This window comes from Cryptotermes secundus, unplaced genomic scaffold (assembly GCF_002891405.2).
Source record: "Cryptotermes secundus unplaced genomic scaffold, Csec_1.0 scaffold968, whole genome shotgun sequence".
In the NCBI taxonomy this organism is placed as follows: Eukaryota; Metazoa; Arthropoda; class Insecta; order Blattodea; family Kalotermitidae; genus Cryptotermes; species Cryptotermes secundus.
In genome coordinates, this window is record NW_019719376.1 from 1,038,173 (window position 1) to 1,054,590 (window position 16,418).

At 35.7% G+C, this 16,418-nt stretch overlaps 1 protein-coding gene across 10 annotated transcripts in view; it reads right to left on the reverse strand.

The window, feature by feature from the left end:
* The window catches only part of LOC111865665 (phosphoinositide 3-kinase adapter protein 1), a 230,354-nt gene that overhangs the window by 24,596 nt on the left and 189,340 nt on the right, over positions 1–16,418 (reverse strand). For all 10 annotated transcript variants that reach the window (XM_023853889.2, XM_023853879.2, XM_033751960.1 and 7 more), the window contains 5 exons: positions 13,946–14,015; positions 10,034–10,195; positions 9,035–9,193; positions 2,854–3,029; positions 1,005–1,122 (listed from right to left, as the gene is read on the reverse strand). In XM_023853889.2, coding sequence (XP_023709657.1) covers positions 1,005–1,122; positions 2,854–3,029; positions 9,035–9,193; positions 10,034–10,195; positions 13,946–14,015 — 685 coding nt within the window. The remainder of the gene's footprint in view (positions 1–1,004; positions 1,123–2,853; positions 3,030–9,034; positions 9,194–10,033; positions 10,196–13,945; positions 14,016–16,418) is intronic.

The following is a 16,418-nucleotide window of genomic DNA, read 5'->3' on the forward strand; positions in this document are numbered from 1 at the left end:
CTGGATGCTGCCATGTTTATCTCATTTACCTAGAATTGTTCATTCTGCTTCATTACACAAGACTGTATACTAAATATTTCATAATTATTACTTGTGCTTCCCAAGCAATAAATTATCTCAATGGACATTCAAAGTATTTTGTACATGATGAAAGAACCCATGTAGAAGGCTGCAACTTACAGCTGATACTGATGCAACATACCTAAGGATCACAGGGAACCCTAGAAAGTCATTCGCCAAAAACCGTTTATGAGACCAGAAGAAAACTTTAAAAAATATTTTGTTACCTCCTTCTGTTGATATCAGAAAGCTACTTTTGCACTTACTTTCTAATGGGACTTTTAACAAATTTAGTGAATGATGTATCCTATTATTATTAGTGATTAACTTTATACTCATTTAGTACACACCCTCATTCCATTTTACTCTCTTACAGTAGCCTCATACAGTCTGATTTTAGATGTATTTTTACCTTCTAACCTTCATTAATGAATTTAGTGTCTGACGTATCTTACTATTATAAGTGGCCAATTTTGTGCTTATTTAGTACACTCTTTTATACCATTTTACTTCCCTACAATGAAGTGCTGCTATACCATAATACCACCCTAATAAAGAGGTTTATAAGATCTAATATTTTACTATGCCTGCATTTTAATATTCTCTGAGCACATTTCTGCAGTAGTGAATCTGGTGCTGAATCAAACCATTACCAGTTACTAATTCTATATAAAAATTATTTACTAAACTTTTTAGATACTTTTACTTTCTTACAATAATGTGTTGTTATATCATAATATCAACTTAATAGTTCTATGAGATCCATGTTATTTCACTATTCCTTGAGCACATTTAGATACGAGATTATAAAATAAGATGTAAATGGTATGGCTAGCACTTCACACTTAAATTTGTGACAGTGGGGAGAAAACTGAAATTGCTCTGAATTTAATTATTTTAATCATACCAGCAATTCTAATCTTATGACACATTGAAATTCTAACCTTTAGGCTTTCCTCTGAATAATTTGCAAAATCGCTCAAAAGGCGTGGGACGTTTCATACTTTCCTTCATTTTCTGTTGAAGTCGTTCATATTCTTCACGCATCTGATTAAGCTGTTCCTGCAAAGAACATCAATTAATAATTACCTCAACTGCTTTCTGAAGAACAATATTACAAATTTTCATGGAGTCTTGACAGCAATTGTACCTATCTTCATATATGTAGGTTGTACCGAAAGTCATGAGGAACTTCTTTTTGCATGCAACCTGGGAACAGCAGACGAAAGAGAGTATGGTGGTAGGTGGAACCAGCTGTTGTATTAACCTTGAGTGTCTTGTGACGTCAATAGCTTGCATCACGTGACCAGTATCACTCCTAACAAAATGGCCGACAACGATATGTCGTTTCGTCAGCGTGCTGTCATTGAATTTCTTGTGAAAGATGAAATGCCTGCTGCAGAAATTCACCAGAGGTTTCAGAGGGCTTATGGAAGTGTGTGCATGGGTGCGAGCAGTGTTCGAAGATAGGTGAAACATTTTAAAGATGGGAACACCAGCATCGAAGATGAGCCTCGGAGCGGTCGTCCTCGAACAGACTCAACTGAGCACAACAAGGAAAGAGTCGATGAGATCATTCAAGATGACAGGCATGTGACTGTGGACACAATAGCCCAAAAACTTGGAATAGGGCACAGTGCAGTACAGGAGATGATTGAAAGCTTGGGCTATAGGAAAGTTTGTGCTTGTTGGGTCCCACGGTTATTGACTGAAGACCAGGATGGTCAGAGTAAAGCCATCACCTCAGAACTGCTGCAGAGATATCGACATGAAGGCGATGATTTTTTGTTCTGTATTGTGACATGTGACAAAATCTGGTTTCACCATTTCGAGCCTGGAACAAAACGGCAGAATATGTAATGGCACCATTTGCATTCTCCATCAAAAAAGAAGGCAAAGAAAGTGCCATCAGCTGTGAAGGCGATAGGCACAGTCTTCTGGTTTGTAGAGGGGTTTATTCTGGCCGAATTCCTGGAACCTGGGCAAACCATCAATGCTGCTCATTATGTCCAGATGCTGCACAAACTCCGTTGTGCACTGCGCGATAAACATCCAGGACAAAACATCATCATCCTGCATGACAACACTCTCCCCCATGCCATTTGCCTCACATTGGAAGCAATTGCAAAGATGGGGTTGGAAGTTCTTCCACACCCCTCCTATAGCCCTGATCTGGCACCCTCTGACTTCCATCTTTTTGGATTTATGAAGGATCAGCTGCATGGACAATGTTTTGAGACAAGGGAGGCAATTCAGAAAGCAGTCTGTCAGTGTATTCGGATGGCTGGAACAGAATTTTACTGAAGGGGAATTTTCAAACGCCCAGAACACTGGAAGAAATGTGTACAAAGTGGCGGTTATGTGGACAAATAAAGAAAGGTCTGTAGATTAAGGTGGTGTATTTGGTTTGTCAATAATAAAACATGTTACTTTACAAAAAATTGTTGCTCGTGACTTTCAGTACAACCCTCGTAAAATGCCTCAAATATTATTTTGAAATCAGAACAAGAGCACTTGGAAAATATAGGATCTAAGTTCATAAAGGGCCTATTGCATTGAATTAACAAGAACTGTGCTAGAAGAAAGTGAGATTTTATACATGTTTTTATATTGATGGCAATCCTGATGATGAACAAGTGATACCTTCTATTGATTCCATGTATTATGTTTAAAGAAAAAAATTGCATAAATTTTAAATATGCAAATGACAGAATAATGGGTACACATGCATATCTGAAGGAGCACTTAAAATAAATAAAATAGACTACACACATTTAATATTTACAGCAGTACCTGTTTATCCTTAAAAGACTGCTGCACATCATTTCTGTTTCGCCAGTTCTCCACAAACTTCTCAACTTCAGCAATGCTAAATACATTGTTCTTGAAGTCATTAAGAATCTCTGAAAGCTCCTCTTGTGCACCATACTGTTGGTGCTTCTGCTCAGATGGCTTTTTGGAACTGTGTGCTGAATGAAAGAAAGCTCAAATTGATAAGAGATCACATGTAATTGGTGAGACCTTAAATTTAAATATTCTGTGATACCCCATAAGGGAATTTCTTGGGAAACACTATCAACAAATTCATTATAAAAAAAGTACAATCAATTTAGAAATTATGGAATATCATTACCAATGAATCATCAATCTCAGGACATTATAAAATGCAATGAAGTGTGATATAAGTGAAAGTTTTAAGGAAACCCTTGGCAACAGGTATTCATGAATTGTATTGTGATTCTTAATCCTCGTGGTAATGAGGCGTTCAATATTGGTGTAAATTGTGAAATGAAACACTACTGTCAGCTCTTCTCCTCTAGCAGGGGAGGTGCTGGCACTCAGATGTGACAGAGTGTATAATTTTTTAAGATTCTGTACAAAAATGGGGTACTAAACTTATATTAAAATGAACGAGAAGAGTATCCATGCTTAAATTACTTTAATTAACATATTTTTAGTTACAGATTTTAGTTTGTTGTTTTAATCCACTTTTTTTATTAGGAATATATTTGGAACAGGCTTTCTGGTAACAAGAAATTAAAGGTTCTATAATGAACTTTACTCCAGTAGAAGAACGGATATGATGTTTAAGATTGGGAGGCAGATTTTTCAATATGACCCTAAATTATACTCACGCACCTAGTGAACAGAAACATGAGACTAAAAAGAAATATTTCTATGACAAACTTGATTGTGTATATCAGAAGGCTTCCATGTATGATATTAAAATTATTATGGGGGATGTCAATGCAAAATTGGAAAACAATGTGAGGATCTGTAATGTAGGCAGACACAGCTTACATGAAGAGTCAAACAATAATGGCATGAGACTAACAGACTTGTCAATAAGTAGAAAAATGATTATTAGCAGTAGGAGTCTTTCTCTATCCCAAAATGGTCAAATCAGAAATCAAATTTACCTTGTATTAATTGATGTCTGACATGCTATTGATATCAATGATGTTAGATCTTGCAGAATTGCTGACCGCAATTTGGACAATCGTTTGGTCAAATTCAAATATCGATGAAGATTAGCAGTAGCAAACAGATAAATCAGAGTTAGGAATAAAAAGTTCAACATGGATTGAAACAGGGATCAAATAATTATGATTAATATAGACAGATACTAGCACCACAGTTAGGAAACCAATTCTCTCAAAGTGGTCATGACACAGAAGTGAAATGGAAGGGCATCCAAGCAGAGCACCCACACAGTAGCTGAGGAAGTGTTAGGGAAAAATGATGAATGCATGGTTTGATTAAGGCTGCCAGACAGTGCTGGGCATAAAAAAAAGGAAGAAAATGTTACAAAGAGGGACAAGAGCAAATGCATTAGAATAGGCAAAGGCAATGAAATAAGTGAAAACTACATGCTACACAAAGAAAAAGGAATATGAGGAAAATATCATTCAAGACAGATAGTCAAGAAAAGAAGTATGGAAATTTTATGGAGGGGTGCAAAACACTGGGAGGAGCTTTCACCCAAGAATTACAGTATGTTGGGATAAGACTAGGAATCTAACTGCTGGTGAAAAAGAGACACTGAATAGATGGGCAGAATTATTTTGAAGAATGTTTAAGTAGTAATGCAATTCAATGCAAGCTCTGAATGCTGAAACTGTCTTTCTGGCCCTGAACTGCACATGCCTGTACCCACGGTTGCAGAAGTGTATGATGCAATTAGAAGAATTAAGCCAATTTTCAAAAGCGGTAATAAATATGAACCAGCCAACTATAGGCCTATTTCATTATTGTCAGCCTTCTCTAAGGTTTTTGAAAGGGTTATATATATAATAAATTGCATGAACATATAGACAGGAATCATATATTGGACAATAATCAATATGGTTTTAGACCTAATTCGTCTACAGAAAGAGCATCCTACAAATTAGTAGAGGAAATACTAAAAGCAATGAGTAATAAACAGTTTGTTGGAGGAATATTTTGCGACTTACACAAAACCTTTCATTGTGTCAATCATGATATACTTATCAAAAAATTAGAGTTTATGCAATAACTGGCAAGTTTTGTGCCTTAATTAAAACTTACCTGAATGGAAGATATCAAAGAGTAACCCTTGGCCCTAACAGTTCTTTTAATAGCTCGTCTAGTTGGGCAGAAGTAAAATTTGGTGTACCCCAAGGCTCAATTCTTGGCCCACTTATTTTCCTCTTGTATATAAATGACATAACTAAGGTTACAATTAATGGAACAAACATATTCTTATATGCAGATGATACAAGTATAATAGTGACTAATCCGGAATACGCTGACTACAAATCAACCATGACCGGAATATTTTGCAATATTAATATATGGTTCAGAACCAATCTGTTAAATTAAATATTCATAAAACCCACACTCTTCAGTTCACTTTAATGAACTATGAGGATCATAATATCCATAATAATATTGATCAAAATTTACCGACTAACTTAGAGTGTACCAAATTTTTAGGCCTAAATATTGATAATAGGCTGTGTTGGAAGAACCATATTGATTACCTTGTTACTAAATTGAGTTCATCTTGCTTTATTATGAGAACAGTTAAGCCTATGATATCATTATGCTTATATACATTCTGTGATGATATATGGAATTATCTTCTGGGGCAGTTCTTCATACATGACAAAACTTTTTATGATCCAAAAGAACGTTATAAGGATTATGATGGGATTAAAGAAAAGAGATTCATGTAGAGACTCTTTCAAGGAAATGAAAATTCTGCCTTTGTGTTCTCAATACATATATTCTTTGATGCAAGATACTATAAATAACATACATTTGTTTACAAGAAATACGGAGGTACATAATATTGGTACCAGACAGAATGTTAACCTATTTCCACCAAGTACTTCACTTACTAAAGTTCAGAAGGGTGCATATTATTCGGGTATAAAAATCTACAATCATCTGCCTGAAGAGCTAAAAAATTATCCAATAACCAGAAATCCTTTGAACGTTCCCTAAAAAGATTTTTATATGCTAACTCTTTTTATGCATTAAATGAGTATTTTAATTACAAATGTACATAAATTTGAATGTTTTAATGCCGTATTTTAATATAGTTAGTATAGGAGATGTGAAAAGTTATATTAATTCAAGTAATATTGTAGTTACTTTTAAATTATGTCTGTTAATCAAGATATTATCTTTTTACCTCATATTATTGTATATGTTAATTGGTTAATGTGGGTGATCTTCACTGTGTAACTTATGTGACTTTGTGTATGTATATGACTACGTCCACATCCTGGGTCTGTTACCTGCATGGATATTTATGGAAAATAAAGGATATGTATGTATGTATTACTGGTACTTGGAAAACTACAGGAGATAACAGAATGCCATGAAAAATCTTGTATGAGAAGATCTATACTAAAAGAGTTAGAGGTAGATCAAAATTGAGGTGGTTTGATGATGTCAGAGAAGACCTTAGGATACTGAAAGTTTAAGACTGGAGATCCACTGCAATGGGCAGTGATGTTTGGAGGCTGTTGGTGCAGGAGGCCAAGGCCCACAAAGGGCTGTAGAGCCAGTTGGTGTATGGTGTGTGTGTGTGTTACCATCTGTAAGTGTTCAATAAATCTAATTACCAATCCAAACCCCATCTATAGCCACTCATACACATGACAATACTGTGACATGTCAAACCGTTGTTGGGAAACGGGATGTGGAATGAGTTACCATGAAGACAGACTTTTGATAAACGGTTGGTTGCCAAGTTACACAACAGTGGAAATGAGGTTATGCAACACTAAGGAAAGCGGTGTTTCTCCGTGACATACTGTGCCGAGCTAAGCCCAAGTGCTCTGGTTGCCACGCAGCAATAAACCACTCTTGGCAGTGTTGCCGAGCAACGCCTCTGTAAACATGATGTCACACAACAGCGAAGCAAGGTGCATTTTCTGCTGTCCGACTTAGGGTTTATAAGAGAGACTGGAATGACTAAGCAGTTCAGTTGAAATATAGCAGCAGTCACAGAAAGAAGACCTGAACGCGTGGTGAGAAGATTTTATGTGATAATCTGTGATAGTGTGCGATAACTGAGAAGTCAGCGAGTGAAGACTTATTGTGTGACTTCAAGACTTTTGTGTGCTGTAGTACAGTTATATTTGGAGTGTGTAATTCAGAGAGACTTGTATAGCTCCCATGTTATAAACACATGAAGACTACTGAAGACAGACTGTGAAGAGATTAGTGTGTAGGGTTTGTAAAGTGTGTAAGCCCGCAAGAGTGTTATACGTAATTGTAGTTACAACCTGTAAGTTGTTAACAGAACCAATTAACAATCCAAATGGCATCTTCAGTAGACAAATAGCATTACAATATATATATATGTGTGTGTGTGTGTGTGCATGCATATATCTGCCTCAAAGTGTAAACACAGATTAGCAGTGTACAGTGTTGTACTCTTACTTAAAAACAGTGTGATTCCCTTGCTATGAAACCAAAATATTCCTCAATAACTTTTTAATTTCTCTATGGTTACCTATGAAAATAGACATGGATGAAACTTAAGTCTATCGAAGCAGAACCCTCACACCCCTCAATGAAGTGGACTGTACTTGCAATGTTGAGATGTGACGGTCAAACAGGTGTCTGACACAGTGTGGAGTGATGGTGTGTGCTGCAAACATGTACCCAGCTGAAGAGCCTTCATGAATACTGGTGACCAGGTTCATTTAAACAATGTCAGACAGCATTTCAGAATAAGTATGGTGAAGGAAGTGCATCAACCAAATCCTGTATTCAGAAATTGGTGAAAAAATTAGTGACAACCAGAAGTGTTTTGACTCGACATGCAGAAAGCCGGAAGATATTTGATCACACAGTGCAGGATGTGAAGGCTCAATTACTGGCATACTCCTTAAGAAGACTTTTGCAAGAAACTGGCATTCCTTATTTCACATGTCAAAGAGCTAACAAAAAAGTGAAACTGTACCCATATCATGTGTCAGTCAAAGAGTTGCTTCCAACATATTTGGAGAAATGTGTACAATATTGTTTATGGTTTCAACATTTAGCTGAGGAACATCCAGGGATTTTGGACATTACATAGTTTACAGATGAAGCCAGGTTTCATCTGAGTGGCTACATAAACTTGCAAAACACGTGTGTATAGGAATAAAACCCACATGAAATTCATGCGGAGCCTTTACATTCAGAGAAAATCATGGTGTGGTGTGCCTTGTCCCATAGACAAATTATCAGTCCCATATTCTTTGATCAAATTGTTACCACAGAGGGGTACTTGAATATATTCAGTGAATTTATAAACCATTATAAGATGATGAATTAACAGAAGGTTACTTTCAACAAGGTGGCACAATGTGCCACATATCTAATGCAAGCACAAGGGAAATTGAAAGCTATTTCGGTGACCGATGAATTTTTAAAAATCTGTAGCTACCAAGATCACCAGACCTGACACAACTGATTTCTTCTTGTGAGGTTTACTGGAGGGCCATGTGTAGACAATAAGCCGCAGACAATTGACAACCTCAAAGACGCAATATGGCAGAAGGTTGCTGCCATTACTGATGTCATATTACCAGATGCCTTCACCAACTTGCAAACTCGCATACAAAAGTGCCTGGATGCTGGAGGGGGCTATTTTCAGCATATGCTCTAGGCAGAACTTGTTTTGCAACATACATGGTAAGTACATGACAATTTTCATAGGGAACCATACAAAAGTATTGAGGAATGTTTTAGTTTCCTTGTGAGAGAATCACCATTTAAGGTTACTTTGACTTTTGCATTTGACTGAGGAAACATTTAACTTGAGGAAATAATGGAATAGGACCAAAGAAACTGAAAACTGAATGAGGTAAAATCTGAGATTTAGAAACATAAAATAGGAATTCCAGTGGGATTAACATGAATTAAGTGTTCACTGAAGCTTCAAAAATATAATGTGAATGCACCCACACTGAGTTAGTCTCAGCGCCATGATAGCATAACTACTTGCCTAAAACAGAACGTCTCTCCTCTTCTAAATTGATCTGATCTAGACTGTCTGACTCTGGTGAGGTACATAAAGGAGACTGTGCTCGAAGACCTGCAGCAGGAACTTCTGAATTTACTGCTACCGTATTCAGAAAATCCAGACTATTTCTGGAAAGTGGAGCTGAAATTCAAATCAAATTCCTATCATGAACCTATTTAATCATACAAACGATAAAATTTTTTGGTAAGTATGTATTACATTTTTTTATGGAAACGTCCTGAATATGGTAATTCATGTAGCTTAAAAGAACTGTGGCAGGTTTATAAATTTTGTCTCCACATATGAAGCTGAAAGGGAGTCCATTAAGAAGCCAATACTTTCTGATATCATAAGATAATAACATTTGAACCAGTACATCTTCCTGCATGTTAAACAGCATACCAAAGGATTCTAAGACCTACAGGATCTCAGTTCTCTCTCATTTTCTGTGATATCTATTAGTATGACCAACAACACATGATCAGAAGCTCATAGCTTCCCCTTCAAAATGCTACAAAAATTAGCTTTTTAAAAATGTTTACTATTAAAGACTAGATAAAAGTTGCAGCTGTGCTAGGTATGCTATGTACATCATTTAGCAACATATAACAAAATGGCAGGCTTGGTATGTATGGTGTATAACACTGAGGGTTTAACAACACAGCACTGAAGTAATGCATCTTGAGTGCAGCCAGACAAAGAATTCTCATGGGCAGCCTCAACCATCTATTCTTCCTTCCTGTGCTCTCTTTACTCAACTTCCATTCTTCCAATCCTATTGGCTGGATTACTCATTCTGCGCCAGCATTAGGTAAGGGGCACCAACAGGAAAGTTATGGTGGCAGAGCTGGGGAACAGGCCCTAACCTCCTAGCAACTCTTAACCCCACCACCTGTGAGAATTCTTTGGTCAGTTTAACAATTATATAAAAGATGTAATAAAGTGTAGCTCCCAGCATCCTACCCTATTCTATTGACTAACCTGGAGGATGCATTTCCATGTAACCTATTTCACATTCAGGAGGAAAATATGGCCGTGCCGTGGGTGGTACTTGATAGTTATCCATGAGGCCACGTGCTGCTGGAGGAACTTGGTAGGTTTCACTAAGAGGACGAGGTTGGTGATACTCAATTTCATCAAAACCTGGTACAACAGAATTATGCATCTTTATACTGCTATTTATACTTTTCATGTTTTCTGAATGAGAACCTACTGTTATTGTCAGAGACATATAGTCATACATTGTCAGAACCTCAAAGTTTGTCATACTTGTAGCTCAGAGTTGTGAATCAAACTTCATAATTTGCTTCCTTAATACAATAAGAAACTGCAAAAACATAAATAATCCCAGGCAACTGTAATGTGATGAACAGCAATGTTGCATATATTAGGATTCATTAATACAGAAAAGTATTCTAGTTTATTATGAAATCTGTCATAAGACAACAGATTTTTAAACTGAAAATCAAATAATCTTTAGTCAAATAAACAAAGTATATAGGGCTATGAAGTGAAATTAATGTGATATGACATTAATTTAATTAAATTAACTGGAATCATTTCAGTAACAATAGGTTTAAATCTTCTATCTCACGAAAATTTCACTCATAATTGTGCTATTAAGTGCATGCTATCTGTTATAGAAAGCAACAAGTTAAATAAATTTGTGGTTCCAATTTGCAGTTTAGAAACTGCCATTAAGTGAAATTCATGGATGGTGAACCACTGGCACTAGGCCAAGTTTGGTACTCACTATGATAATGGCTGGAACCAGTAATTTACAGATTTTCTTTTTATATTAACATCTGAAGCCACTTGATAATCCAATAGTTCATCATGCATTTAATTAGTTTTTTAAGACAAATTTGTTGTTACTGAATGCAAAAAGTACAGTTATGGACAGAAAGATGTCTAAAAGAATACATAATGTTTCATTATTTAACTAATTATTTTTAACTATGAAATAAGAGAAAGTCAAATTGAACTAGAGAACTCTGAAATGAAATGAATGTAGCTTATGTCACTCTCAAAATAAAAGCCAAACAAAGAATTAAAAAAATGTTTAACAGATGAGCCACAAGATCTCACTAAGCTCAGAATTTAGTACTGTAGCAATGGGGTTAACTAGCACCACTTCTTATTGGTTAAGTAAATCTTCAACTAGGCACTCACAAGATTCATCATCTGTGTCTCAACTCAACAGAAATAAAAAGAATTCTTCAATGATGTATGTTAGGATTCCCATAATGTATTTTTAATGGGCATGTTAAAAATAATAAAAAAAAAACAATAATACATTACATATTAAACACTGAGAAATTTAAACATACAGAAATGAGCTCAAAATTGTCGATTTAGAAACATGGCTGGTCTTACTCTGCAAAAGCCTTCCCAGATTCACCTGAATATTTATCAGATTTGTGAACCTGTTCCAGAAAAACTTTTTCTTTCAATATTTTGGAAAATACCTCCGAAAAAAAGAAATCTTTAAGTGGGTCTTCACAACAGTTAAAGTTTTCACTGTTTCTATTTTAAGAGTGTTTTTTTCAGTGGAACATAACACATTTATTATTGAGAAAACACATTCCAATCATTGCATTAGATCCTGGCAGTGTCAAACCAAAACTAATTAGAGATTTAATGTTAACAGCATCTATGTTCTCCTTTGTAAACTGAGTCAACATTTCACATCATTTTTCAGTAACATTTTGGTCATTTTTTTCATTCCACACTTCCAATTTGCTTTCACAATATTTTTGTACACATGAACACTCATCAAACAAGTCATCTTCATTCAGTGACAAATCAGGTACCACAGTCTCCATGAAAACATAGTTAACTTGTACACTCTTCCAAGTCATCTTCCCCATCAAATTGATCCAATCCATAGACTGAAGAGGCATGAAAACATAGTTAACTTGTATACTCTTCCAAGTCACCTTTCCCATCAAATTGATCAAATCCATAGACTGAAGAGGCATAAAAAATGGCAAACACCATTACTGAATATACTGAATGCAGGTTATGATAGAAGTCTAGTTATTAAACTTTTCAATGGTTATATGTCCTCCTTTTTCTAGTTATTGCAGCTGATCTCTCACAGCAGTTGTAAGAAGTCTGTCTTCATATATTTTAACTTGTCTAACAGTTTGCTAATTTCATTATTCACTTCAATTAATGTTGTATCTTGCTTTTCAATACATCTGATGGTATGGGAATATGTTTCTAATTGGCTGGCAAGGAAATATAAGAGGGTGAATAAAAGTGGATTTACAAAGGAATTCTGAAGGCTGACTGGACACTTCTCAAGGGAAAGGAAATAAGATTTTAATGCAGAGAAAGTATCAATAATTCTCTGTACTGTAGAGAAGAGGGAGAGCCATCTTGTCTTGCTATGACCCAAAACAGTTTTATACTTTGTTTCGGTGAATTCACAAAATAATTTCAGTTCCTCGACTCGGGCAGAATATATGCAGAAATGCTGGTAAATCTTGTTAATTACTAACTGAGGATCAGTAGATAAGCAGTCTTCACTGCAATGTGTACCACATGTCCAGGGCAACCAATACCAATCAAGTTGTTTGATGTTTTTTCTTGCAATCTGTAGACAGATTATTCTTTTCTTTCCTCTTCTTACCATCAACATTTGTATTGATTTTCTCTGCTGACATTGCAATAACTTTTTCAAGGAGATCTAATTTCTGTAACATTTCTAACACATAAGAAAGCAGCAGGTCTGTATTTTCACCATCTAAATTAACTAACCTTGATCATCACACCTTTTTCTGCATGATAATATCTAACAATCAAGAGCACTAACTTCTTGTCCTGGTGGCTGGATGAGTCAATCAATATAGAAATGAAACAAGCTTCTTTTAGCTCTTGAAGAATCTGTTTTGTTGCAAATGGCACAATAACATTGGTGATTATTGCCCTGTATTTTGTTTGTGAACATGTGAATTCCTCATTGAAAAGTTTCCTCATGATAGTGGTTGTGCAGTACTTGGATTTGAGGCTGTGATTATGCACTGCAGTATGATATGCAAAGGTTGTTTCCTGTGTTACTAGTCATAACTGCTTTTCCAGTTAATTAATATTCTTCAAACTCAAGTAGTTACTTATGCAGTTATTGGAAGCTTTGTTTTGAAAAATCAGTTTATGTTGTTGTTTCTTTTTTTCCAACATGACTGACGATGTCCGACCAACTACCATGTGCAATGCAAAATTTTGCATTGCATAACATGCATTCAACATTCTCATTCATACCTTTAATAAACTGATATTTGCTCTTAATATTGTAATTAATATTGCACTCATGTTATGCCATCACTATATGGATGAAAACCAGTAAATTTTCACAGGATCTCATAACACAACGTAACGAACAACAAATAATGCAGAGAATGATACAACTGGAACTTATGTTATGGAAGAAAATCAAAATACTACCAACATAAATGGAAAAAAATACATATTGCCAACAGAAAAACTAATAATTTGTGATTTTATGACTATCCTAGGAAAAACAGGGCAAATGGGAACCCCAATGTATGTAAAACACCAATTCACCTTGATCAGTATGATTTCCAAACATTTACATTAGTTCTGCGTTTACAATCCTGCTACAGTACATAAGATATTGAAGCTGAAAGTATAATGAAGAACTGAAACTTGAAATTTAGCTTAAATTCTAAGTTAAAATGTTGGCATTAAGTACTATTATCCCACTCCTGGTTAATATAATATGAAACTATTAAAAGAAAATCATTAAACAATCACATTAGGTAGTCATGTCCATATGTAATAAAACCACAAAACTCAGACAAAATGATCAAGTATCAGAGATCAATAGCAAAGCTCACTAAAATATGATGGAAATAACTTCATGCTTACCTGTGGACTTTTCCTTTCCCTCACTCATGATCTTCATGTAGCTGTACATGCTAGTGAATTCAGTCATTTGCTGCCCAGTTGGGGGAACAGGAGACAAAGGAACACACGTTATTGCAGATCAACACTTCAGTGTCTTGTTACCTTCACTTTACAACCTGATGAATTTTTATGGGAATGTTTTTGATGGCAAGTCAAATGGTACCAGAGAGGAGGCATAAATGTACAGTAATATACTACATACTACATACATCACTTGCTCTTGCATACACTAAGGCTTCAGATGGGACAACATGGTAGCACCACATGGTTAATTCTATCATGGTCATATTATTTCCTCTTTGTTCTAAAGCAAATTTCAGCACAGTATTACAGTGGAGACATTATAAGCTTCCAATGCATATATTGCAGGAAAAATATGAAATTAGGAGATATCTTTATACTAGAAAAGACATCAGCCATATTTATCTTTTGTAAAATTTCTACTAAGGTTTGGCTGGCTTTAGAATTAAAAAGATTTGGGACAAGAGAACTGTAAGAATAAATGTGTTATTTAAATAATATGTAACAAATTATAAAGTCCTTGTGCATAGATATAACAGATAACATAAAAAATAAACCAACTGTTTTTACCTTTACCATATGACAAATTTAGTTACTTGTTCTTGTTCATATCCAGGTTAAACTGCCATTTCAAATACTGCAAGATGCATAGTATCAGAAAATACATCACACTTGATATGGTGTATGTTTCTTAACTAGAATCTCAGAATAAAAATTAAGTTATTCAGAATTAATCCATTTTCCTGTATACAGTTTTAAGAAAACTCAGCTGTTATATATAGAATATTTTCTTTTGTTTCTTTACAATTTTATTTATTTTAATATGTAGTTTCTTTGAAATATGGTGAAAATTAGTGCAACAAAATTTTGAAGAGAACTTACAACATATATTTGGCTGTGCCATAGCTCAAGTGGTTAGTCACTGGCTTCCCACCATGGCGGCATGGGTTCGATCCCGGGTCTGGTCAAGTGGGATTTGCGGTGGACAAAGTGCGCTGGGGCGGGTTTTCTCCAAGTACTTCAGTTTCCCCTGCCAATCTTCATTCCACCAAATTCTCCATCATCATAATCACCCGGGGCAGGCTACAATAGACCAATCAGTGGCCGCCATGCTAAGTGGACCCAGTTAGACTCCACCCCCACTAACCAAATTTTACACCATATATTTGCTATAAAGCTGGACTGTCACCCTCTAATCTTGGCATATTTATCAACAACATTGTTAACAGTGAGTCAGATATCATGACAGCAAAAAATTGAATGAGGCTTGTTATTAAAAAATGGAAGACCCTCATTTATTGATAACCTCAGAAAACATGTTTGGCAAAGCAAGCTATACAAATAGGTTTATCTTGGATCAAGATATACACACACGATCAATAGAGAAAATATGGAATTAACAAAAAACAGAAAACAATCAGTATCTAAAAGAAAGCTTAACAAAACCAAAACAGCATATATGTATTCTGTCATCCTGAAGTGAAAAACCTTACCTTACTCATCTTGGGTGGTAATGTGTGAACTGGCTGATTGGTGCAGAGGTGACAAAGAACCCAAACAATTTTCAGAAAAGAAGCTGAACAAATTTTCCAAGTCAACCTCGCAGTTCTAGTTCTCCTCAAGGAGTGTTCCGATAAAGAGAAACAAGTCTGGCAAAAGGGGTGAGGGTGAGATAGAGGAAAGGGCAGGGGAATGCATGTGCACAGGATGTGTAGATTGGAATGATGGAAGGCTGGGTCAGTTCACAGGAGCACATACATGTAATCTGTGGTAATAAATTTTTTCTTTCATCCTTGCAATGATTTGCAATTTTGATTATCTAACACAATATGTATCAGTCAGTGCTTCATATTATAATCAACTGAATGCCACAACCTTGTTTCATTCTAGGAATATTTCTGTCAGTGCTCAGTGCTCAGTGCTCTGATTGTGTTACATTTCATATTATACAAAAATACGAATGGTTGTGAATTGCAAAATGAAATGTCCTAACACATACTCTTTCACAGTAGGTCTCTGTTGTTCTGCTCTGTAGCACTCCATTTCAAATGAAAATCTGTCTCACGTGTGATTCAGTCACCAGCATTCACTAGAGGGGCTCATAGACGTATGAGAAAGGAACATAACATAGAGTAATTAGACCGCAATGAGCTACACTGGAAATTGTTAAAAATCTTATTTAGGTCGCCTGGACGTTTCAATTCAGAACAGTTTCATCCTTGCCATTTCTAATGATTCCAAATTATTAGGCAGAAATTTCAGAATTTCCTTGGTCGAGAACCTAATGTGGGGGGTGTGCCTTGGCTTCATCACTACCTTACACAGGCAACCCCTTTCCACCAGCTGGCCTGGCTATACATAAGACAGTGAATATTGCCCTCAGAAGGGAAACAAGTGTGGTAAGCAAGTAAGT